This window comes from Perca fluviatilis, chromosome 14 (genome assembly GCF_010015445.1).
Source record: "Perca fluviatilis chromosome 14, GENO_Pfluv_1.0, whole genome shotgun sequence".
In the NCBI taxonomy this organism is placed as follows: domain Eukaryota; kingdom Metazoa; phylum Chordata; class Actinopteri; order Perciformes; family Percidae; genus Perca; species Perca fluviatilis.
Genome location: NC_053125.1, coordinates 2,317,959 through 2,344,134, shown reverse-complemented (window position 1 = coordinate 2,344,134; position 26,176 = coordinate 2,317,959). Strand labels below are relative to the sequence as shown.

Below are 26,176 nucleotides of genomic sequence, written 5' to 3'. Positions count from 1 at the left end.
GCACTGCACTCTCAACTTTGGACCACATCACTGTAGCATAGTGTCTGACAAGGCTGCTGGTTTTCTGTATTCTGTGTCCTATAGTGCCATAGCAACCAGATTATAGATGCTCTAATCCAGGATTTTGCCAATCCCAGTTCAGCATCAACAGTGGTACATGCTGAGAATCCATGTACCGTTAGCGCTGTGTGTTTGTGTGTGTGTGTGTGTGTGTGTGTGTGTGTTCTTGTTTAACTATATTCGTGGGATCCAAAAAACGGGTCCCGACAGCTTTGTGGGGCCAAAATGCTGGACCCCACAACTTTAAAAGGCTGTTTGAGGGTTAAGACTTGGTTTTTGGATTAGGGATAGAATTAGGTTATGGTTAGGTTTAGGGTAAGGGTAAGGGTTAAGGTTAGGCATTTAGTTGTGATGGTTAAGGTTAGGGCAAGGGGCTAAGGAATGCATTATGTCAATGACGGGTCCCCACAAGATAGTGCCACAAACCTGTGTGTGTGTGTGTGTGTGTGTGTGTATGTGTGTGTGTGTGTGTGTGTGTGTGTGTGTGTGTGTGTGTGTGTGTGTGTGGGTGGGTGTGCGTGGGTTGCTTAAGTGACGATTTAAGGTGTGGGGCATCACGGAGCCACAAAGAGGACATTTTTGAAATTCCACCCAAAAAAATCAAAATCCAAAATCAATGAGTTGTTTGTTGGGGACAAGCACATGTTCTTAGGTTTTGGGTTTAACTCAGTGGAAGTTTCCAGTAAACTATTTATCAAACAAGGGAAAGGCTGCAGAAATCAATTAAATCATTATCAGTTACCAGAAAAGATTACTGTAGTAGAACGATTAAAATACAGTGACACACTGTGAACATAGACAGAGAGTGTAGACACATGGAGGCAGTGATTAACATCTCCGCCACAAACATTTCCCCCTAAATTGCATCAGCTGAGCACCCAGCTGTGGCCTGAGATTAGATGTAAAAACAGACGAGCGAGTGGCTTTGCCAGCAGCTAAATAATGTAATGCTCTGAAGGGGGGTGGGAGGGTCAGAGCAGCATCCAAACCAACCCAGATGGAATGGCCTAGATGAAAAAAGAAAACATACTTTTTGACAACATTTTAATATATTATACTGTCCTACTGAGTGAGCTAGAGCAGGCTGTTATACCCTGATTTTCAGCTCAGCTATTTGGCCAAAGTTCAACTAATTTGAGCTTTGCTGTCAATATACAGACATGCATACCTCGCTTCCTCGCATTCTGACAGTTAGTGGAGGCGGAGGTTACAGCTGTGCCAATTTTACTGTAGAAAATAATGGAAGAAAAGTTAATTCTATGTGTCTCTCAGAGTTACGTCACGTTAAGGCCTCAGTATGTCGTATGCTGTGCTCAGTATTGTTCAGAGGTGGAAAGTAACGAATTACAATTACGTTACTGTAATCGAGTAGTTTTTTGTGTACTTTCACTTTTTCAAGTAGTTTTTAAAATCTGTAATTTTACTTTTACTTAATTTTCTTTGAAGTATTGTACTTTACTAAATTTTTTCTCTTAGCCAGTGCTGCCCATGTACTAAAAAGAGCTGGAAAGGTGTGTAGAGACAGAGTACCCACTTCTGAATCAAACATACAGTGTGTATGTGCAGCTGGCAAGCCATTTCTACAGGATTATTTGTCCATTTATGTCCCTCTCCATGCTTTTCCTACAGCTTTTACATAGAGCTGAAGTAAATATTGTGTACAAAACCCATTAAAAATCACTTTTATATTACATTTTGTATCCAGTCTGCAAACTGCATGTCAAGCCTAATAAAAGAGAAAAAGCTCTGAAAATGTTCCAGCTGAGGTCCATTTACTCAGAACTTTGTAAAAGGTTAAGACTGAAATGCACAGTGTCAAACACAAATGGCCATGAAAACAACCATGGCCAAAATGGCAAATGGATTATTACGGCTCTGGGGCCCTACAGCGGATTAGTACTACACCGTCAATCTCCTGTTATATTTTAGAGAGATAGACATGAGATAGAGACAGAAAGGAAATGAAAGAGCCAGAGAAAAGAGCGACTAGGCAGGGGTGAGGGGTGAAATTATGTTATTGTTCAATTCATTTCAATTAGGCTCTGAAAGGAGAATAATAACAACTCCTCTGGGTGAGTCGGACAAGTAATTAAGTATGAAATGTGAGAGCCAAACACGTTTTTAAGATAAGTTTTCAGTTGAAAGGCTGGTACTGTAGTCAAGGCAACTGCCTCTGAGAAGTTACATGTGCCTGCAGTCAAACTGATGTAGAGATTCTTTCTCTTCAAACACAAAAGTAAGCACAGAATGTTCTGCAGATGCAATGGAGCATTCTGTCACCACTACGTTTTTCTTTGATGTATTACATACAGTACTAGATCTGCCTATCATTCATAGCCAGAATGTTTCAGCCGTTATTAGACAGGTTACAGAAGAGATACAGACAGGAAATGGTGAGAGAGACAGAGACAGCAAGAGGTCAAGATGCAATAAAGGCCTCTAACCACAACCCAGTCTCGCTTTACCAGACCACCAACACACTGCGGAGCGGAGGAGGGTCTGGCTAATCCACAGAGCATTCCTGGATGGGATAAAAACGTGTTCTGGTTCATTGGCATTTCTTTAAATCAATCACAATCATCTTGGGTGCTGCTAAGCTCCAAACGGTGCCACTGCAAAATAGCCTCGGGAAGGAACTTGTTTTGGTGGAACATGTGTACGTTCAGAAGTAGTTTCAGTCGTGCAACAGAAAACTCAGATAGGACAGATAGTCTAGCTAGCTGTCTGGATTTACCCTGCAGAGATCTGAGGAGCAGTTAACCATAGTCCTCACAAATCCACCGGAGGTTAGAACGCCAACACAAAAGAAGAGGAAGGGGACTGACATCAGCAACTGGAGCAATCCCGGAAAAAGAACGTCCAAGAATTATAGGATGATGACACACTTCATTTCCCAAGCTTGGCTTGAGTCAATTGTTTTAAGGTGCTGACACACTAACCGATTATCGGGTGAGGTGAGTCTGTTCGGTGTTTTCCGTGCCGTCGTCAGTCTGAGGAGCCGTCGGCCTTCATTAGGGCCGACCTGACATGTTGAATCGGAAAGCGGGCAGTCGGACTCAATGACCTATCTGATTGGTGGAGTGCTAACACATAAATGACGAGCGGGATGAGCGGGAATAGAGTCTCTCAAAATCTGACAAAAATCTTTTAAACTGACCTTTGTCGATCTGATATGAAGACCGATTCAGCAACTGCACGGCCCGATTTCTCGCTTAAAATGTTTTCAGAAACCCGTTTCGGTGAACAATTTTAGCACAATATGAGAACGTATTCTAAACAAGCCGCCATGATGGTCTGGCTTTGAAATTCCGGAGCAGCCAGACCCACGTGACGCGTTCATCCAATCAGCTGTGGGTTTTCATTTTTTGGGTGAAAGTACAGATTAGCGCCGCCTGCTGTTATGGAGACATATTACATCTAGCGCACGCTCAAGAACGTACACTCAAGTCGGCGTTGCTTCGGTGTGTTCCGAGGCCCTTTTTTGACCAACTCGGGGAGGCAGTCAGTCCGACTGGCTTTTCTGCTGAAGGTCGGCCGTCGGGTTGGTGTGTCAGAGCCTTTAAAGACGTCATCATCATTAGGAATCCTGACTCAGAGCGTGTGGAATGGGATGACAAGCTGTGTTGACCCTTTGTTTTACCGTTACAATAAAGCCACTGAAATGTTAATGTCAGGACATGTTAAAACATAGCGTTAGACATAAAGTCAGCAAACTGGCTCGGGAATGAACGTTATACAACAGCTATGGAAAGTTTCCTAACCTTAGCTAATTGGTCATACCCATAGAAATAGAATAAGAGTAGAATGGGTATGGAAATGTGTGCCGTGATTATTTGACTAGTTCAAGAGAAAATGGCGATTGTTGTTAGTTGTTATGAAGACAACGCATGTCAGTGGGGCTGTAAATTGTGTCACACTCACCAGTTTCATCATTTGTTAAATAGAATTTGATGACTTACCAATAGAAATATGAAGCAATTAAATCCAGCAATCCTCGATTCCTCACTAGCAGCAAGGCAACAGACAGTGCACAAAAGCCGCCTCTACATCGTTTTACTCCACTGCTCGACCGCGACTTGCCGCAAGTCGTTTTATACGGAAGATTATGTGGAAGTTAGCCCGCTACAACAGGTAGAATGCTAGTTACAATCACAGTTCTTTCCATTGGAAATGGTACATAAAAATGGCCGAATTTGAATGGGAATGATCGTTCTACTTTCATTCTATTTCTATGGTCATCCCGGACCGAATAAAGCTGTGCTGCTTTAAATGAGAATTATTTTACTAAAACAAATCATTGCAGTCTTACAGGTTCTAGCTGTCGTCAGTATGGAGACGAAATCTTAGGTAGGTGAAACTGACTGGCCGATATCTACTATAAAACCTTACACATAAGGAAAGAGACAGAGACACTGGGATACATTTGCTTTAGTCAACTTCAAGACAGATTAAAGGTGAAGGCACATTTCACAGCTGAGCAGCATCCTGCTGTACTGCAATTGGAGACGGCAGAGAGAGAACAAGGGAGGAGAGGGAGAGGAAAGACAGAGAGAAGGAGGGAGTGTGACGGGGAACATGATCGAGAGAAAGAGATAACAATCCGGTGGAATCAAAGAAGGTGAAGGGGTTGCCTCCTTGCAGCTTTCTGGCTGTATTATACCTGCAGAGGAGATGCAGTTGTCCGGCTTGCACTGCAGTGCTGAGCAATTGCAAGGGAAGACAAAGAGAGACAGAATAAACTAGCTCACATAAACAGTGTCTTCGCTGAAATGCATGAAGAGTCTTACTTTCAGATGAAAAAATGGGTATATCATATCAGTCTGCACTGGCTGCATACATCTCTGTGAGCAATGTGAAATATACACATTCACAGAGGTAAACTTCATTCCTAATGACAAAAGGGGTGTAAATTGTTGGCTGCATCCTTCACCACACGTCAGCATTATTTTAAATGTCTACTGCAGTATCAGCTGTCCTGAGGTTAGCGAATGTGTTTCCCATCGATGACGTACTCGATGTCGAACCCTGCTTTACTTGATTCTACCAGAACAGAAATGACTAAAAAATTGGGAAAAATATTAGTCGCTAGGAATATTACCATGGAGAAAGACAGAGATTACATGTAACATACTATAAGTGTCCGAGGATACACTGTAATTTATGACAGCTAATCTAGCTTGTCGTTAGCTGTAACCTAAAAACACACTTAGTTTAGGCTTGAGAAGTTATCTCAGCTAACCAATGTAACTATTAGTTAGTTAACAAACAAGCAGGCTAATTTTAGAAAGCAGCTAAATTATCCCACTAGTTAGGGTGGATAGAGCTAAAATCACAAAAATAACAAGTTTAGGTTCTTTTTTTGCATTGAATTGACTTGAAGTTAGTGACAGATGGTATACAGGCATTAACTGACGAAAAAGCACAGCAAGTAACCAAGTGTGTTCTATAGTGTTGAAAGGATCAATGATGGTCAAGTGGCTACAGTCAGCTGTTACTGTAGTAATACTTTAAATGATCAAATAATGGCCAAGACTTATAATAACTGAAAAGTCAGAATTCTGAGAATAAAGTCAGAATTCTGAGATTAAAGTCAGAATTCAGAATTTAAACTCAGAACTCAATAAAAAAAATTTTTGTGTGTGGCCCTAATCCTTTTACGTAGCATCAAAACGCAACATTTATGCAATTTTCCTGTAATGGTTGGAGCCTGGTTTCGATTTGTTTTTGTGAAACAGTGGTATTTTGTGCATTCATGTCATTTTGTAATACTGTAAATTCTCAAATAATAGAGACCCCAATAATAGCTGAATGAGTGCCCTGCACAAATAAAGTCCAGCTGCTAATGAAGGCTGGGAAAAAGAACAGTAATGACATATTTTTGTCAACTTGTATTCTTGTATATCTTGTATTGGGTCTAGCTTACTAGAAACCTAAGTGGACCACTCCTTTTGACTCACACACTCTTGAGTCAGTATATAAGTACTGTAGTGATTTAGCATTAGAGTAGTTAAGGTATCAGCAGGCCTGTATTTCAAGACATACAGTGTGTGCATCTCAGTGGGGCGTACTGTATGTTTAGCTAATATTGGATAGTCTCTTCTTATGTAGCATAGTACTATATACTATTATTAAAGTATGCCCCACAGCAGTGAATTCATTTAGAGCCCAGAGGTAAAGTTAAGAGGATGACTACATTACACATTTACATACATTGCCTTTTTAGACTCATGTGCTACTTGAAATGTAGACCAAACACATTTACCATTGAACTCTCCAGACTTTTTAAAGGCTATATCAATAGTTCACAGGCAGTCAATTGAATACACCTGCTGTGACATTACAAATTAGGGTGTGGCCAAAGAAGAAACATGCTTAATAAAAAATAGTATCTGCACCGTGTGTGTGCTCATTGCTTATGGAGTTATATTCCTATCTTTAATCAAGAGCGCATTCTTTCAATTTGAGAGCATTTCTCACTGATATTACGTTCAGATTTTGTAATAATTTCCCTCAAAACCTTGCTCTCACACTCAAATAGTCACTGCTCGCGCTTGGATTTGCTCTGCTTGTGCTCAAAGTTTGTGCTCGCGCTTGGATTTGCCCTGCTTGTGCTCAAAGTTTCTTCTTGGACTCAGATATGTTGTTGTTTGGACAGATTTCCTGCTCTCAGCTTTGAACCTTCTCCTCGCACTCAGGCTGATTCTGCTCACTTGCAAAGTTTCTGCTCTCGGATTTCTCCTGCGCGCTTGGATTTTTTTGTGTTATAACCCTATCAAAAGTCAACAACCAATAGAATGCCAGCTGTAGTGTTGACCAATGAAATGATCCCAACCCCGTTGAGGGTGCGTTCACTTTACTTTAGAACGTCTGTTGAGGGCGGCTGCACTGTAACCTGACTGTCACCAAGTTTATATATCCCCGCGCCGTTTATAGCTTTATTATAAGTATATGTCAACAATGTGCACAGAATGGTCGACGCACTTTCACCTGCACCCGTCAGGAAACGGGAGAAAGCTTTGAAGTGGGACGTATGAAGTTATGTCCACAACTACGAGGGTGAGTAACATAACTTAAGCACCTAGCTAGCTAGCTAGCATATGGCCTAGCTTGATGTCCAGAAACAAATATATGTTCTTTATTGTATAGCTAGCTAGATTGAACGACATATGACGGACAGTATGTGTATATGTGATGACCCTACTTTGTATTTTTTCCTCGTTTGGTTAACCATGTTCCTGGGATTTGGCTAATTTCATGTTAGAGCCAGTAGTAAAACCTAAACTGTAATATAACTGAAAGAACACAAGAAACTGGATTGTTTGTGTCAGTTTTTGCATCACTGTTGTGTGTTGTTCATCAGAATTTAGTCTTCATTCCTTCATATAACATTAGTTTGAAAATAGATTCATAGCAATCTGTATAAAACGTTGTAATGTTAAGTTCAATTTTATCACTATAATAAAAACAGATCTAGAAATGATATGGTTTCTTATTTGCTCCTTAAATAGCAGTTATTTGTTTAATTAATACAAAGCAAACTGAACTGAAAAAACAAGTATTTTGTTTTACTTTTTTTTCATCCAGGTGGGGCTGAGGGGCTTGACCCCTGTTGATCTGTGTGTCATATCACCAACCCATGATAGCTAGAATTCACCCTGCTACTCCTGATCTACCTGCTGTACGGCTGGCTACAGACTACAACCATCTGCTCCAGATCTACCTGCTGTATGAATGGTTACAGACTACAACCATCTGCTCCAGATCTACCTACTGTATGACTGGCTACAGACTACAACCATCTGCAAGTTTTGTTTGTAGTGAACATCATCAACAGCTACACTTAAAGTCTCTTGGGTTCATATGGGACTTGGTTGTTCTCCATACTGCATCAAATACTATATTATTTTTTTGTGTTGTTATATTAGTACAGACAACAGTAAGTATCATTACTTAATCACAGTATATATTATTCTGGTGTACACTGTTGACTTGACTCCATGCTATTGACTATACTTTAGCTTGCCACCTCATAACTTTACCTTAATTGCTCTTGTATAGTTAATTTATCTTCTACTAGTTGTACATACCTCCTATTTAATTGAATTATTCTTAATTTGTGTTGCCATACCTGAATCATCCCTCTTGTGAACACTAGGCTTATCTTATCTTTATTCATAACCCTGCTCACAAACTCACCTGAACCTGGGTCATCTGTTTGCCAATATCAATGTTCCTGCTACAGTAAATCCTATAGGCACATTGTACTGCTTCACCGTAGTATGAACCATACACTTTTAAGGTTTTGTGTCAAATATTGTGCAATTTGTTATGAATTACTCATTGTTTTGACAAGGTAAATTAAAGCTATTTACCAAGTGTCAGCTCTGGTAAATTTAATTGTACTGTTTTTTTTTATAAATGTTATGGAACATGAAAAAACAATTTGCCTTGATCAGGGTTTTAATTTGTTGCAAATGTCTACATGGTTTTAATAATCTGTATCTTATTGCTCTGAAAAACTACAATGATTTAAGAAATAGCAGTGATACTTATCAACATTTATTGAATTGATTGAATATATGGGCAGACATTACAGGCACCTATTCATGTCAACAGAGAAAACAATAATTTGTTCTCTCTTTTATCACTTTGATTATACGCTGATGGTGCAGAAAAGGGTGAAGTCCTTGTAGATCTCTGGCACTTTGAGGACAGACCGATCCAGGAACTCTCCACTGTTGTCTTTGTATAGTATGCTCCTATTAAAGACAGATTCATAGACATCAACACGTAATATATTAGGTGTACATAGCTTGCTTTAACATCATTACTATCTTACCTTACCTTCTCTGATTTGGTTTTGTGGACATCAGTAATTTTCTCTCCCAGGCCTGGTTGTGCACCCTGTGAATTTAAGCAAGAAACATAAGTGTATGTAACATGATTTTACTATTATATTATTATTATTTTTACAATTGCATTATTATCAGACTTGCCAACCTTCTTGGTTTGTGCTACTGCTGCCTGTCCTCTGCACACAGGTGAGTAATGTGCTGACTGGCACAGGTCCATGCACATAGTGCAGCTGTGATGCAGCTCAACAGGGGTACTTCAGTCACACCTGGAAGAAGAAAAACAAACCAACACAATACTTGTTCTTTCTGCTCAGTTTGCTATGTATTAATTAAAAAAATTACATTTAAGTTGCAAATAAAGCATATCATCTCTAGATCTGTTTTATTAGTGGTGAAATTGTACTTAACAGACTGGGTCCGTGTACTTTTTCGTTCATTTGATTTTCATTTCATAAACAGGTATTAAAAAACAAATGGTTATTTGATTTTCGTTTTAAATCATGGGGATCAGACCTCCGGTGCTGGGTCTAATATTCTAATATTAGCTGCTGCAGCTAGCTAGCAGCTAGCTACCAGCCCTGTGAGCTTGGTCCCCGCGGTTCGCTCCCCCGGTGCTGACTGACTCTGGTCCGTCTGCAGAGCTGCGTTACCCGCTCTAGCTGACCTGGGAATCTACCGCGCTCGTGATTTATTCATATTTTATTTACTTTGCAGTGATATGCTATGCACTGATGTCAGGCAGGCTTGCTGCTGCTTTTAGTCTGAGCCTGTGAGATAACTAAACTTCCTTTGAATATAACGTGCATATAAATAGACGGAATAAATAAAAGTCCCCGAAAATAAATATAAGTAAAACATATGTATTTAGGCTATTGAACTATAATGACTAATGCCTATATATGTATTGCCTCATTTATGTATTTCATGTTCCATTTCATAGCCATATTTATTATGTAAAGGGGGCAAAAATGGATCAGTCGCTCAGGAAGTTATAGACTACAGTTTCCCTCAACAGCAGCGCGGACATTCTAACGCTTAACGTGAAAAAGCTTAACGTGGTAACTTAATGTACCTAAACAATGATCAATCAGATATCAATCAGTTATCAGTCACATAACGTCCATAATAATTGGACTTTGGGTTAGATTTTTTTGACAGTTTGTCAGTCGGTTAGAATAGTGAGAGAGAAATTTGGTAATCATTGATCATTGTTTGGGTACATTAAACCACGTCTATTTGTTTCTGGACATCAAGCTAGGCCATATGCTAGCTAGCTAGCTAGCTAGGTGCTTAAGTTATGTTACTCACCCTCGTAGTTGTGGACATAACTTCATACGTCCCACTTCAAAGCTTTCTCCCGTTTCCTGACGGGTGCGGAAAGTGCGTCGACCATTCTGTGCACATTGTTGACATATACTTATAATAAAGCTATAAACGGCGCGGGGATATATAAACTTGGTTACAGTCAGGTTACAGTGAAGCCGCCCTCAACAGACGTTCTAAAGTAAAGTGAACGCACCCTCAACAGGGTTGGGATCATTTCATTGGTCAACACTACAGCTGGCATTCTATTGGTTGTTGACTTTTGATAGGGTTATAACACAAAAAAATCCAAGCGCGCAGGAGAAATCCGAGAGCAGAAACTTTGCAAGTGAGCAGAATCAGCCTGAGTGCGAGGAGAAGGTTCAAAGCTGAGAGCAGGAAATCTGTCCAAACAACAACATATCTGAGTCCAAGCAGAAACTTTGAGCACAAGCAGGGCAAATCCAAGCGCGAGCACAAACTTTGAGCACAAGCAGAGCAAATCCAAGCGCGAGCAGTGACTATTTGAGTGTGAGAGCAAGGTTTTGAGGGAAATTATTACAAAATCTGAACGTAATATCAGTGAGAAATGCTCTCAAATTGAAAGAATGCGCTCTTGATTAAAGATAGGAATATAACTCCATAATTGCTGAATTACTCTTTAATGTGGCGGGAGACTAATGAAACTCTGCAACATCTGCTCCATCGTGTTTACTGCCAGTGGAGAACATTGAAGAGAGCTTCATCAACATATACTGTGACGTGAGGCTGGCAGTGTGTGCCAAATAAATCCTCTGTCTTAGGACACTGTTTTCCATCAGGGGAAAGATGGATTCATGCACAGAACTTAACTGTGATTTCAGTACCTAATTATGTGGGTGCTTTTAAATCACTAATAAAAAAGACTAATGTTTAATGACACTACTACCCCTACAGTGAGATGTGTGCCTTACTGAGTGGTAGTGGAGTGACTAATAGTGGTAAAATGCACATGCACATGTTGAGATGGGTAGTGAACTGCAAGAGAACATGCCACTAATATTTCTGTTCTGTTCTGCCCAATGCTGTTGTGATTGGACCCTTACTCATTCCATAGAGAGCTATGGAATGAGTAAGGGTCCACTTATGTGAGTAAATTCAGAGCCCCATCTGTTTTAGTATGGAGAGTCTCCAGTTCCTGAAAATGTTATAGCACATCTTACTGACTTTCAGAGGTCACAGTTGGGTTCAGGTCAAGAATGATTCAGTATTTAGGGTGGACATAGCATCCAAATGCAACATAACATTTTTTGGAATTTTGGATATTGCTTTGGGCATCCTAAACACCACAGCCAACCTTTACTGAAATCCAAAATGAACTGTAGTTTGTGTGAAACAATGTTAATATGTGCATTCATGTCATATATTCAAAATTGAAGGCATACTGAACCAGCATGGCTACAACAGCATCCTGCAGCGACATGCCATCCCATCCGGTTTACGTTTAGTTGGACCATCGTTTATTTTTCAACAGGACACACACCTCCAGGCTGTGTAAGGGCTATTTGACCAAGAAGGAGAGTGATGGAGTGCTGCGCCATATGACCTGGCCTCCACAGTCACCGGACCTGAACCCAATCGAGATGGTTTGGGGTGAGCTGGACCGCAGAGTGAAGGCAAAAGGGCCAACAAGTGCTAAGCATCTCTGGGAACTCCTTCAAGACTGTTGGAAAACCATTTCAGGTGACTACCTCTTGAAGCTCATCAAGAGAATGCCATGAGTGTGCAAAGCAGTAATCAGAGCAAAGGGTGGCTACTTTGAAGAAACTAGAATATAAGACATGTTTTCAGTTATTTCACACTTTTTTGTTAAGTACATAATTCCACATGTGTTCATTCATAGTTTTGATGCCTTCAGTGAGAATCTACAATGTAAATAGTCATGAAAATAAAGGAAACGCATTGAATGAGAAGGTGTGTCCAAACTTTTGGCCTGTACTGTATATAGTCAAAAATCTTCTTGTATTGGAAATAGAGCATTTAAAGACTTGGGTCACCAGATGATCCCTTAGCATGTAACAGATGTCTGCTGCATTAAAGCAAACAGACCATGTTTAAGATTAATTTCCCCTGCTTTGTTATATACTGTAATTGCTGATGCTAGTACAACTGTGCAGCCATGATGACGTATTTGAGAGGAAATACAACATTAAGTCCACATGTTGCAGCATTTCATAACAACATTAGCCATGCAATGTCAAGGCCAAGCCCTCTGATACCCACTAAGTACCATTTACATGGGGTTAATGGATTCCAGCAGGACCTGACCACTGGTGATAAAACTGGAGTTTGATAGCAGTGTGAGTGTTTCTGTGATGTAAATGTCTGCCCTCCGGCCCTGCTGGACAATCCACCAAAATGAATCTATTAATCACTTTTAGGTGTGTGTGTGTGTGTGTGTGTGTGTGTGTGTGTGTGTGTGTGTGTGTGTGTGTGTGTGTGTGTGTGTGTGTGTGTGTGGACAGGCACAGAGAGAGCAAACCAATAATCCCATGTGATAATCCCCCGTGCAGTGCAGTGCAGGGAAGGGACAGAGAAAACACTAACAACACAACAGCTCTTCAGCCAAACACATACAAAGGTCAGGAATGGGCTTTAGTTTTGAAAGATGTTATTTCGATGCCAAGTGATGTTCTGTATTAGAACCATTACCCATCACTTAGTCTGGATCAACGGAAGTACATTTCCAGGATAAAGCCACTCAAAATCCCTTCGCTTCTGGAAACAACAACAAACTTCAGGCCAGAAAGCTACATGCCAAAAATGCGAAGTTTTGAATAAACTCTTTCCTTCGGGGAATGATTATAAAGATTTACAAAGAATATGTTTAGGGCATTTCCTCTCTAACTGGGACATTTTCGGAGCGATTGGTGGGATTGCTGTGAACAAAGTACACACAGAGATACACTGGCAAGAGCACATTATGATTTAAGGTGCTGTAGGTAGGATTGTGAAGATCCAGGAATTGAAAAACTTGAACTTGAACATCAACAACTTCTCAGTTCCTCCCCCCTTTCCGCTAAAGCCAAAAACGGTCTCCTAAGCCCCTCCCCCCCCACAAGGGAGAATGAATGTGTGTGCATGAGCGGTGATTGACACCCCCCCAGGCCCTGATTGGTGCATCTGAACAGGGAGCGGTGGGTTTTTGGCACAGCCACCGTCATTGCATCAGCCAATAACGATTGTGACTGGTTTAAAGAAATGCAAATGACTTAGAGCATTTTCTTTTCTTTATCCTAGAATGTCTGTGTGGTGTAGCCAGACCTTCTCCACAGTGCTGTGAAGTAACGTCTGGCAATGCGAGATGCCAGCTTTTTCACTAATATTGGATAATGTTCCCAAATATGCTTTTCTAATGTCATCCTAAATTTCACTTTCACACAATGCCAGCATGTGCTATATCAAGCTGTCACTCCTTTACAAATATGTCTGTTGTTTTTCTTTACACCATGGCCACTGGTAATTTGACAGTTTAACCAGACACTATGATGTACATATTTGTTTGCAGTTCTACATGAAGGCACCGGTAGGCATGGACAGAAACAGCCAGGCTTGGCTATTGAGTCAAACACCTTCTTCTTTGCGTTGAGTATTTCTTAGCCGCAGCACCATCTGTTATAATCATGGAATGTATAACTTGGCAGGTATTATGTCTGAATATCACTACTTGAAATTCAACAGGGTTGCCCATTCACTCCATACAAGTTATACTGCCCCAACCAGATTTCCTTATGCCATCCTCCATTTCCATTTCATACTACAGTAGTATGCAGTGATCCAAGCTAAAAATCTGCTAATGGTCTCTTTTTGTTAGAATATGACGGGGATGCCTATTCCCTCCACACTTACTTTACAAAAATACCTGTGTGTATCCAGTGCCATGTACTGTGCTGCCAAAAAAAGCATGAACTGTTATCCTGCACAGAATGACTGCAAATACACTCTAAAATGGCTTGTTAGAGTAAACCCTTCAGTGTGACATCACTCACCATAAATATACAGCATCTCTCAGCAGTACACCTCACCAATAAAACCACAGCAGTAGGATGTTGTGTTTGAATGAGAGGATGGCGATCATGAGCAAATATGAATAATACACACTGCGCAGCCTGGCAATGCACCAGAGACTGATATGCGTAGGTGCATCCACAGGGACACGAGCAGAGGTATTTGTATGAGTTTTACTATACAAGGAGTGTGTTATTATGAAGGTGCCCACCCAGGGAAGGTGGGAGTTGGAAGACAGCAGCACTGATTGAGCGATTGATGACTTGTACACTGGTCATTTATAATATTGTGGCAGGCACGTAATCACAGAATGAGGAGTGGAATGAAGGATGGATAGAGGAAGATTCTTCAGCAGTGTACATGATGACATGAGGACAAACACTGACAGCAGCAGGGATCAAGCAGGGTGCAATCACTACGGCCGTGTTCTGCTGGAATCACAGCTTACTGGGATTTGTGATTATTGTGGTTTTTACGGGTGACAATAGACTGATGGCACTGATCACAGAATAGAGTGGTTTCATTCCATCTAAACAAGAGTGTTTCCATACTGTCTCTTTACACTCTTTTTCCCTTCATGGTGTTGCTGAATTAACCTGACATGCCAGATGGTTTATTACACAAACCCATCTGAGAAGCCGTCATTGGAAACAGTTTGGAAAGGTCAGGTACTTTAAAAAAAAATACCTGGCAGGTGATTGAATGAACAATCTGTCTATCACGTCCACCATTGTTGTTTTGAACGAACATTCGCAGCCGTCGCCAACACCTAAACCACGCCTGTAGCTCCCAGTAGCTCCTCACCGGACACCGATTGGTTTGGTTCACTGCTGTTCGAACACAAACGCATTACTTGAAGCCTGACAAGATAGATTTTTGTGTGATATGTGATCCTACGAATCTCACGTGATCTCTTGATATCATGAAAATCCAGCTGCCTTGCATGGTAATTACTGAATAGCAGAAGACTATAATGAAGGTAGAAGTAGAAATAGTAAAGATTAGGACATGGATAGTCTCATCATGATTTCTGTTCCGCAAACTCTTCCGCATTCCTTGATAATGGACTCTGATAAAGTCTTTTCCATTTGGCAAAGGTGAAGTGACACTTTGATGATGATAAGGTGAAGGGATGACTGGAAGTGGGATGAAGTAACCAGTAAAACACTGATTGGTCACATAAAGCGGGGAAGGGATGAATAGGTGGGTGATTCCAGTGAGTCTGCCCGGTACCTTGCGCTTGCGTTCAGCCCGTTCCCGGGAACGCCTCCTCCTTTCTTTAGCTTTCTCCAGAGCCTTGAGGTCCGGAGGTGGATCCATCTCGGACCTGGCCTTCTTAATGTGAGCCGCGGCATGAGCCATGGCTGCCCTCTCACCGCTCTCACACGAAGAAAACTAGCTTTTAAATCACTTTCAGAAATCCTCACAGAATGCTTGTCTCATTGGCAAAGATGCCAGTCATCCAACGAAATAAGCCCCCACCTCACAAGGTGACTTTTGTTTTTATGCCAAAGCACAAATCACCACGAGATGATGACAGTGGGAAAAGGATAGAGGTTGAGCTGATATCCTGGTCCTCTAACCCACCAGCTCTCTCCTCCCATGCAGAGAGTGTGAGTGTCTGTAAAGCCTCCCCTCCCTGCTGCCAGGGTAACTGCATCTGAGACAGGAATAGAGAGAGAGGAGGGGCGGGCCAGTACACGCCACCAAGAGGTACGATAGGAGACCAATGGAAAGGCAGAGAAGCTAGAAAGAGACAGAGAGGCAAGGAGAGAGCTCCTCCCCTCCCTTTACCACTCGGGCTGTAGAGGTAGCTGCAGATGCATTGGGAACCTGGGAAGTCTCTGACATAGACGCCAAATACATGATTTCCCCACTCATCATGTACCAGAAGGCGAGGGAAGGGGTAGGGGTGTGTGGGGATTATAGAAAGCAGGGTAAGGGAGGAGCTGGAGGAAATCATTTGTGGGAGGGGATACAAGCATCCGTGACTGTCTTTTGGAAAAACAGCAAGGGATGTACCACTTTTACTGGAGTCAAAGGGGGAAAAACTGGACTCCAATCGGTGTCTTCAGCCTTCCCTGTTAGCAAGTCTGAAGTGGTACAATCTGTGCCAGTGACTGCGAGATTTCACAGCTCCACAGCAAACACACACGCACATAAATACACACAGAAAAACACATAAGTCATTTTTTCCTCAAGCACACAGTTTTTTAGCTTTAAGTCATGAAAATTCTCAAACTGAAAATGAAACTGTAAATTTAGGGAGGAAGGGTTGAGGTATGGAATTTGTACCTGACTGCAGCAAAAACATGATATCTTAACATGCTAACCATTGCTATTTGCAAATACTACAGATTTTTGGTCATATCTACATCCGCTATATTGTGTCTAGATTGTATGACACAGTAAGGGCACAGAACCCACTTCATGACCTAAAATGTACCACGACCTCTGGGTTCTCTTCTGCAGCTCTGACTTGAAAAATGAAGCTGCAATGCTGCTGTGCATCATTCCACACAACCCCTGTCCATGGTGCTGTACTACAATGCTGCCTGTGTATTCTAGGCACCACTGAAGGGCAGCAAAGGATACCTATCCAGTGTTACCCTGTATTTCTAGCGCTACCAACATTCTTGGTCAAGAAGCACTATAGAGGAATGCAGTGGAATTGTATTCACTCTCAGTTCAGGCAGCCTTTGTTATAAACATACCCAGCCAACCACAATCTATATTCACACTACATGCCACCATCGGTATCCAGCACCAAATAGAGTCCTCATTTAACAAGAAGACATCAACTGCAATGTTTATCTTTTCCTTGGCCTCACCCTTTTTTGCTTTTTAATACCTTGGTGCCACCTCATGGCCTGGCCCAATATTACAATTCAGAAAAAGGTGGATAGTGAGCATATCCAACCCTAGCTGGGTACAAGTTCAGGACAACGAATGAGGAGAAGTATTCCACATAGTAAGTATAGGAAGCTAAAAAAAACAACTAATAAAGCGACATTTCTTCTTCAGACAAACACCCATTTGATTGATAAATATAGAAAATGACATAATTTGAAGATTTGCTTATGCCTGAAGAACTATACAGAATATTTCACAAGAAGAAGTAAAACTTTGAGAAACAAGAGAAACATAATTTTCTCTACAGATTATTCTTTGGACCCGGAAGTCGGGAACCAGTAGCCTCCCAGGGCTGGTGATCTTACTGTTCTACCCCATGGTTCAGATTAGTAATTCATTATAAATGAAAGGCAAATGTAGGGTTTTTACAGACATTCAACATAGTTTCCACATTATTAAAACAAAAAAGTGTATTACGTATATCCTGTATGGCTAGAGGCCATTTTAGGACACTATGGGTTTTTATGGACATCCTTCTGGAATGTTGGGTGTTGTTTTGTACCATTTATCCTTGAATATCCAAAACATTTATAATTTTTCTGTACATAATCAACACATTCTCACTCCCATGCGTAAAATGTGGACTCACTTTGGACGCTCTGGGTCGGGATGTAAGTTTAGGAAAAGATCATGGATGGGGTTATAAAATGAATATTTCAGTGACATGCGTGACATCAATCCCAGCCTCCTGGGTAAAAGTCCTGTGTTGTTTGACCCATCCACCACCCCCAAACACCCTCCCTACGCGGAATTTTCGGGCTTTCATACTACTCGCTATCGTTATCTCTCTTAATAATACGTCATATTAAAGCGCTGCGCAGCTACTGCTCTGCCCGGTGCTTTCCAAACACGCGCTGAAGGGTGCTTTTTGCGTCGTATCCGACGCTGACACAATTTGACAGGTTGACACAATCAGATTTTTGTTCCCATAGACCTTGAATGTAAAAACGTTACATCAATAAATGTATTGGGAGCTTGCATCAATATCATTATTCACCAACACATACTCACTATTCACTAACACATCAAAGCCTTCCGATTGGTGGACAACTGCTCTACCACCTGAGCCACAGCCTTCAAATGTTTCAACAATGTTGGTGATTACCAAGGGGTCACATCACAATATATTCTTTTAGGTAAAACGCTTATATGTAGTATATAACAATCATTCTGTTGCTTTGCATATTTTCACCGTGCAGGTGATATATTACGGCACTAAGCGGGTCAGCAAAGCTGCTTGGACAAATGTGCAATATTATCAAAGGTAGCACAGCTGACAAGGATCTGTCTCTGCGTCCAGACTGTGGTCAAGAAAGGCTCCATTCATCTGGCAGTATGTGCACAAGTTTTGAGCGTTGGTTTTGATTGGGTCTCTTCTTCGTCCGCCAATCAAATCAATGCACATTGCTCTAAGCAAGCTGAGTCTGCCATGCAGCGACCAGCCGACTGCACCAAGGCGGATGGCCTCAGGAAGGGCTCTCACATTGCTGTACAAAATACTGTCAACATTGAAATGCTAGATTGAGGAAACATCTACAGGTAAGTAAATGTTGCCGCAATCAGTCATCACATGTCATAAAGTACCTCCCACCCCACCATGCCATTTATGGGTGTCGAAGACGGCTTCAATGCTCATTGTTTAAAATATTTGTTCAAAAAGTAATCAAAAAGTAATAAAATGTACTTGGGTGCATTGCTTTGATGAATTTTTTAAAAATAGTTACATTACTTATTACATTTTAAAGAGTGTTAACATTCATTTGTGACAAACACCAACCCCAAAACAGAACAAAGATGAGTGTACTGTGTATCAGTTAGTGGTTGGCACATAGGGACTAAGATCAGTTGTTTGAATACGAGGCTGTTTACATCCAAGCAAATGTACAGTTTGCCTGCTTTGCATCTCACAGTGCTTCTATTCTGTCTATTCATTAAACATATAGCCTGTTAGAAGCATGGCTAAGAAAGAATGACCGTTTCTCTTTCAACCCACTGAGAGTCAGCGTACGGACAAACAGCGGCAATAAAACCATGATTTACAACAGGCACTGCTGAAGCAATGAAGCCCAACATGCTTGCGTGAATGTGAATGAGATGGTCTCACCATCTGTAAAAAAAAAAAAAATGGTACCTGAAGTTTATCTAGAAAACAACTCAGTTAAGGAGTCAAGTCATTTATTACTTATTTCTTTTAAATAAGAAGTTGTTTTTCGAAATAGCTGCTGCTTTAGAAATGGCAGCTGCTTTATTACTGGTTTTTATTTAAATGATACAACGTACTTGCAGTCCCAAGTAGAACCACTTGTGCACTTCTCTAAATGGGTTCCTTGCAGAACAAAGCTTCCGTTAATCGTCTCCAGAATGTAAACAAAGCTCTTTTGTTTCCATTGAAAGCAAATGTTTGACCTGTCAGTGCTGTCCCTGGTTAACCTGCAGAAAAACAGGTGCCTTTGGCAAGTCTGCCTGGTTACTAATCTTGTCCAGATCTTCACTAACTGAGAGGGTGTGCATTATAGTATAGTATAGTATAGTATAGTATAGTATAGTATAGTATAGTATAGTATAGTATAGTAATCTGCTGAGGGTCTCAGAGATTAAAGGACCTCCAGCTGCTTCCACCTTCCTAGCAATCCTCAATACTGGAGCTTACCGCCTACACAATATTGCAAACACTGCTCGCGTCCTGAGGAGTGTGACCCTCAAAGCTATGACCTGTGAGCCCTGTAGGCTCGGGCTTAGTAAGCTCAGGTAATTGGTTCAGAAAAGGCTGGAGCGAGGGATAGCCAAGAAAGGCGATTAGGAGAGGGATGTCACCGTGTTATGTCATTTGTACTGCAGGAGACAATTCTAAACTCAAAGAGCCAAAAAGATACAGTGAAATATGTTGTTCTGTGCTTGGATCGTGTTTTATCTGCAACTTGGAGCAAAAATCGTTCAATAAATATCTGTGACCACTGTATGTGAGAATAAACAAACTGACAGGTGGCAGTATGTCTGTATCTGATGAGAGTAATGGATTAGCCCTGGGGGCGTCTGGTTGTCTCAACTAGACCTGTGCAGACATACGCACATACGTTCACAGTTTTACTACTAAATGTGATCATCCAAGCGTTACAATCAATACACCAATCAGGAGCAGGCACAGCTGTGTCCTGTAGCAGGGATGCTGAAGCAGCATCTCAACAATACCTATAACAATGCCCCGGTCACAACGTCTCTCCCCGTCCATTTAGACTTACCTAGAAGAAAAGACAAAAAAAAATCAGTATCAGCTGGATGATTTGTGATAAACATACAATGTGGACCTGCATTTCAGTAAAAGCAAAAATAATTTTATGATAAATGCAATTTGATTGTTACAATACAATGATATACAACCCAGATTTCTATTTTAGATTTTTCTATCTTATTTTCTAGGCAAAGAACTGCATTTCCCAGCAGCCAAATTGGCATCTCTGACCATCAAAACATTGTATCACTGCAGTTTAAATAATGCAATAATGCTTTCACATCATTTCACACAAACTTAGGGTCCCTTAAATCACCTAATTTCAGAAACAACAAACATTTCAACATCCTAAGATCCTCTGCTGGTATACTCCCTCCGAATGAACACCTGATCTCCAGACACTGACAACATCAGCTCTCTGCGAACACCAGACCGAAATCACTCACAGCATCCACTGGGAAGAGGTCAAAGGTCATCGACCAGGACTCAGTGGATGACAAGAGAAAGATCAAGGAGGATATTTACAGCAGACTCACACACCATCTTTGAACAGAGACAGGAGTTCTGATGTCCCCGTGGTATAAAGCAACCTGAACAACTCTATCAACACAGCATAAAGTACTCCATTGGCTGATACAGGCATACATGTGACTGAAAGCTCTTAGTGGACCTTGAGTTAAAGGGAAACTACCATTTTTTTCCAACCTGGACTGCTTAATACTGGACCAATGGTGCAGTCGGCAGCAGAGAAACAAGCTACAATGTAAGTTAATAGGACAATTGTCCAGCTAATATTTACCTTCACAAAAGTGCTCGTTTTGCCACTGACAGGCTCAGATTAATATTCTAAGTGTCTGACAACATTATGGAAAGGATTTCTAAGGAGATCGACCTTTCTGTTAAAGCTCCATTGTGTCATTTTTTGAGTTGATTCTTAGCAAAAAAAACTTTGTTCTTTCACAAATATGTGCTCATTCATGTGTGATTACTTCCACCAACTAATCAAAGTATTCTAGTAAGTGTAGAATCTCCCATTCAGAATCATTCAGAATTCATACGAGCGAGTCGCTCGCATGTATTCTGCCATGTTGTGCCTCCATCTTTAAAATACATTAGCCAAAGAGGGACATACCTCCGCCTTTCGCGCACCGTGACAAATGCCAGAGGGAGATTACTCGCAGATTTGAAAGCCTGTTGAAGATGGAGGCTCACACTGATAACTTTACTAACATTAGCTTGCATTCGTTTGGGAACCTGATAGCTGATGTTAGCAATGAAATGGTACCAAAATAACGAAAACGTAAAACTATTATTACACTGGAAGGAACACTTATGGACAAAGTCGTACTTCTTGGAATAATACGGCCACCGTAGGAGTTAAAACGTAATATTCAGTTGGTTGTCATACACTATTTTACTGCTAGATGGGAGGAATTCTTACACATTGTAGCTTTAAAGGGTAAGATCCTTTTTTTAAACATAAAAACAACCGCAATCTGCGTTCGCCAAAGCCACCAGCCTCCATGTAAATAAACACTCCATTCAAAGTCGACAGAAACAAAATAAAACTATGAAAAGCCGTTTTTGGTCGTCTTTCCACTTTTCCAACAATTACAAGTCTAGTTTTGGTTTAAATAAACACATAGTTTACCGATTTACATGTTAAAATATATATATGTTTTTTTTAAATGGAGTCTGGTAGGTTTAGCGCTAGCGACCTCAGAGCTGTTTCTGCCCGAAAGGTCTTAAATAGTTTTTTTTAAAGGTCCGTCTCTGTAAGGATCCTTTCCATAATGTTGTCAGACACTTATAAAATTAATAATAATAATGAGCCTGTCAGCGGCAAAAACAGAACTTTTAGTGGAAGAAACTGACGATGCACATTTGACCCGTAGGGTTACAGCAGCTGCCATGTGCGAGCAGTGCTCAGGGATTGCAGTCGGCTTTATTTTCACAGGTCTGTTCTATTCAGAGGGTAAAAATCACATCACAAGCAACAATACAAAATGTAATCTAAAACAACTGATACGATAAGCCAAAGTCAAGTAAAGAAAAAGGACGTTAGGAGAGGAAATCAAATCAACAATAGATTAAAGCAGTATAGGGAATTTTAAAATAAGTCAAGAGAGGGCTTGGTAGAAGCCACGGCACAGCCTCAAACCACACTAAAAGCAAGTGAAAAAAGCAGTGTTGTAATGTAACGGAGTACAAATACTTCGTTACTGTACTTAAGTAGAAATTTCACGTATCTGTACTTTACTTCGCTATTTAAATTTATGTCAACTTTCACTTTTACTCCACTACATTTCCTAGATAAAATGTATACTTTTACTCCGTTATATTTCCACTAAGCATCTTCGTTACTCGTTACTAAAAAATAAAATTAGAAGAAATGTGTGCGACTGCAATAAGGGAGGTTTGGCGAATCACTGCTCCTAGATTGCATTACGCGACGCTCCGACGCCCGCTGCTCTATTTCAGCGCTTGTTTGTTGCAAACCGCCATGGAAGCATGAGCACCTACTGGAGGACCTCCCGTTATCGTGGACCACCAGGCTCGCATAAGCAATGGCCCGATGGCCCGGGGCCAGTAAAAACGTTTGTCGGGCTGGCTGTTGCCGCCACAGTCACTGGTGTGTGCGTTACACGCAGCACATGTACTGACTGGAAACGTTACCGAGGATTATTTACCGACGATGGCGCAGATGAACTAAACGTTACACTTTCTGGTACTGAAGGTAGCGCCTACAATAAAACCTCCATGATTAAAGAGTCAATAATTATCAATAACGCACCTACCTGTTCTACAGGCAGAAACACATAGAAACCATATCTCAGTCTGCGCTGCCCCTCCTCCCGTCCGCCACCGCGCTGTGCAAACACAGCTCTACTCTGCAAACAGCGACTTTACAAACGAGCTAAAATGAAAGATGTCCGTTTGTAGTCTAACTGTTTGTCTTAATTTGCAACCAATCTTGAACTTTGGACAAACTCTTGTAAACGTAGCTGATTTCTAAACGAGCCATCCTCTCGCTGGAGCGGTAAACCTATGGATGTATTTTAAGACCAAAACAAATACACGTGGCTACTTAATATGCACGTGAATGACGCGTTCTTCATTGTTGACGATGTTGCCAGTTGTATTATTTAGCAACAGAATCGTCTTATTTCAAATTAGGCATACAGGACTAATCTGAGATCATTTTCTAGTTAAGTAGCCTATCTAGTTATCATTATGGATTTTCCATGTTTTTAGGGGTTTGCTTACTAATGTAAAAAATATAGCATTAATTTAGTAAGAAAGTGAAAATATCAAGATGATCAAGATGATGATGTTGCTTGGGTATAATTTTCTTTTCTTTATTTGAAGGTAGTTGATGACCCCTGGTCTAGCTTTGTTGCTAATGGCACAACATCCAGTGGCAGTGGCTAGCTTTTTTCCTGCTTTTTTGTCCTTTTCCAATATCACCTATGATATTTCTTTCAGGGCCAGTAAAAATGTAGAAGGGGCCAGCAAAACTCTGATCTACTGGCCCCTGGGGCCAGTGGGGATTTTTTTTTATGTTGAGCCCTGCGACCACCCCAACAATAGTGGTGAACTCGGTGAACAGGGTAGTGGTGAAGATAATGTCATACACCTGTGTTGCAAGAAATGTTTCTGTACATTGATGTCAGCTCTAAACATATGCTGTTTGTTCTTTGAACTTAAGATAATTGTGCCTGAAAAGTCCCTGAATATGCTTTATGCTTTACTATAAGAAAGCCACAATAAAAGTTCTTCCACTGTGCTTTTAAAAAAAACAACTTTTACTTTTACTTTTGATACTTAAGTACATTAAATATCAGAAAATTACTTTTGATACTTAAGTACAGTATATATCAGATACTTTAAGACTTTTACTTAAGTAATATTCTAAAAGGTAACTTTCACTTCTACCGAAGTCTTTTTCTAGTACGATACTTGTACTTTTACTCAAGTATTGCTTTCTAGTACTTTATACAACACTGGAAAAAAGACAGGTCTTTAAATTTGATTTAAGATCTATCCAGCTGCAGCTCTGCATTTGTGTTGCAGAGCCAGTAGCATCGATATCACAGAACATGTTTACACGTTAAGGTGTTTACTCATCTCTACATCTCAGATGAACTAACACACCAGACAGAGAGACGCCACACACAACCCCCCACCAACATCCCAGAGGGCCTCTAACATCCCTGAGGGGCTTGCTTTAAAGATATGGGTGTGCTTTACGGGGTGTCCCTCGGGTGCAGAGCAGACAAAGAGACACTGCTAGCGTAGCCACGCCTTAGCCTCTCCAACACCATTATTAACACATTCGTTATTACAGAGCTGAGCTTCTTTCTCTGCCAAAATCTGCATTTTAAAGTGATTAGAAACATATGTCACATGTAGAGTGTTATCTGTTTCCATTGTGTCTGTCTGTGTAATGTATCGCTCCTCATTTAAACACAACCCCTCACTTCTGAAATGCTAGCATGGGGGATACCCAACCATTGGGGGCTGGGGATAGTGTATGTGTGTGTGTGTGTGTGAGTGTATGTGTGTGTGTGTGTGTGTGTGCGCGTGTGTGCGACAGAGTCTTTAATTTATCGCCACTGCCAAAACAGCCAAATGACTGCGCTGCTGCTCAGGTTGAGCTGTAATGTGTGTCAGTGTACTGCCAGATAGTGTCAACGCACAACAATAAAGCAATTTAGCTCACCAGTTCCAGTTCCAGTTCCTCCCGGTGGTCCGATGGGACCCCAGGGACAAATAGAGCTCAGCCTGATGAGGCATCATGTTACTGCTCCAAAATGTCTATCACTCAGTGTGTCAGTGATTATATTAACAATGATTCCCTCGTGTATTGTTGCTGTTGCTGACACAGATGACGATAACGGTGATATTGTATTGCAGCTGTTGTTTTCAAGATTACAATATTTCACATTTCACAGCACTAACAATCAAGGGTGTGATTCCCACTGGTTTCAACTGGTGACAGTGGGAATAACACTCTGAAAATAAGAGTTTGATTAAGTAATAAAGAAAGTTTAATCTTAGTGTATTTGCAACTTATTCTTATGAACACATGACAGTTAAGTTGAGTGATATTTTCAGTTCAATTTACCCAACAGAAGGTGTACCTGTGAGGTGTTTCAGCGGTCGTTACAGTTAAGTTTAGCTGACAAAAGTTGACTGTCATGCGGCGACAACATTTAAGTTTAGGCTCCAAAAGGACTAGTATCTCTATGTTTTATGTCATTTGAGCCTGCCGTGTAAAAGACAAATTTCAAGTTTTTCTTATCTCATCTTATCTTAAAAGATGGTGGTTTGGGTTAAAACACCGGCCCCGTTAAGTAGTCACCCGTTTCCTGGGTGAAAGTCTTGTGTTTTCTCCTTAACTTCTTCCAGGACATAAACTCCGCTCTGCTGCTTGAAAGCGCTGTGTTTTAGGACCCACCTAGACAACCTCCCTACCAGGGATCTTCGCGCTCTCATACTCTTGTTTATGGTCACAGTCCTGTACCTTTGCATTTTTAGGTGTTTTCAAAATGGTCTTTTGCGCCGAATCAAATGTTTTATGGTCACAATTCATGTTGTAGCTGGTTGGCTTGGTTCCAGGCTCAAAACTCTTTGTATAAGCATTTAATGAAACGTCAATGGAGATACTGAATGGGGGTAATTCATTCCGGAACCAGAGCTGTTTAAAAAGTGGGCGCTCACTGTTAAGCTCTATATCAAAGACAGAGTGCTCTTAAATACATCATCT

General features: G+C 41.0%; 1 protein-coding gene across 3 annotated transcripts in view; it reads right to left on the bottom strand.

Moving 5' to 3' along the window:
• ank2b (ankyrin 2b, neuronal) overlaps window positions 1-26,176 on the bottom strand; it is a 171,309-nt gene that overhangs the window by 106,108 nt on the left and 39,025 nt on the right. The window contains exon 1 of one of the 3 annotated variants that reach the window (XM_039821738.1): window positions 15,498-15,900. The exons of the other annotated variants lie outside the window; for them this stretch is intronic. Within the exon in view, the coding sequence (XP_039677672.1) occupies window positions 15,498-15,626 (129 nt within the window). The 5' untranslated portion in view covers window positions 15,627-15,900. Of the gene's footprint in view, window positions 1-15,497; window positions 15,901-26,176 lie in introns of those variants that run through there. 3 annotated transcript variants of the gene reach the window in all.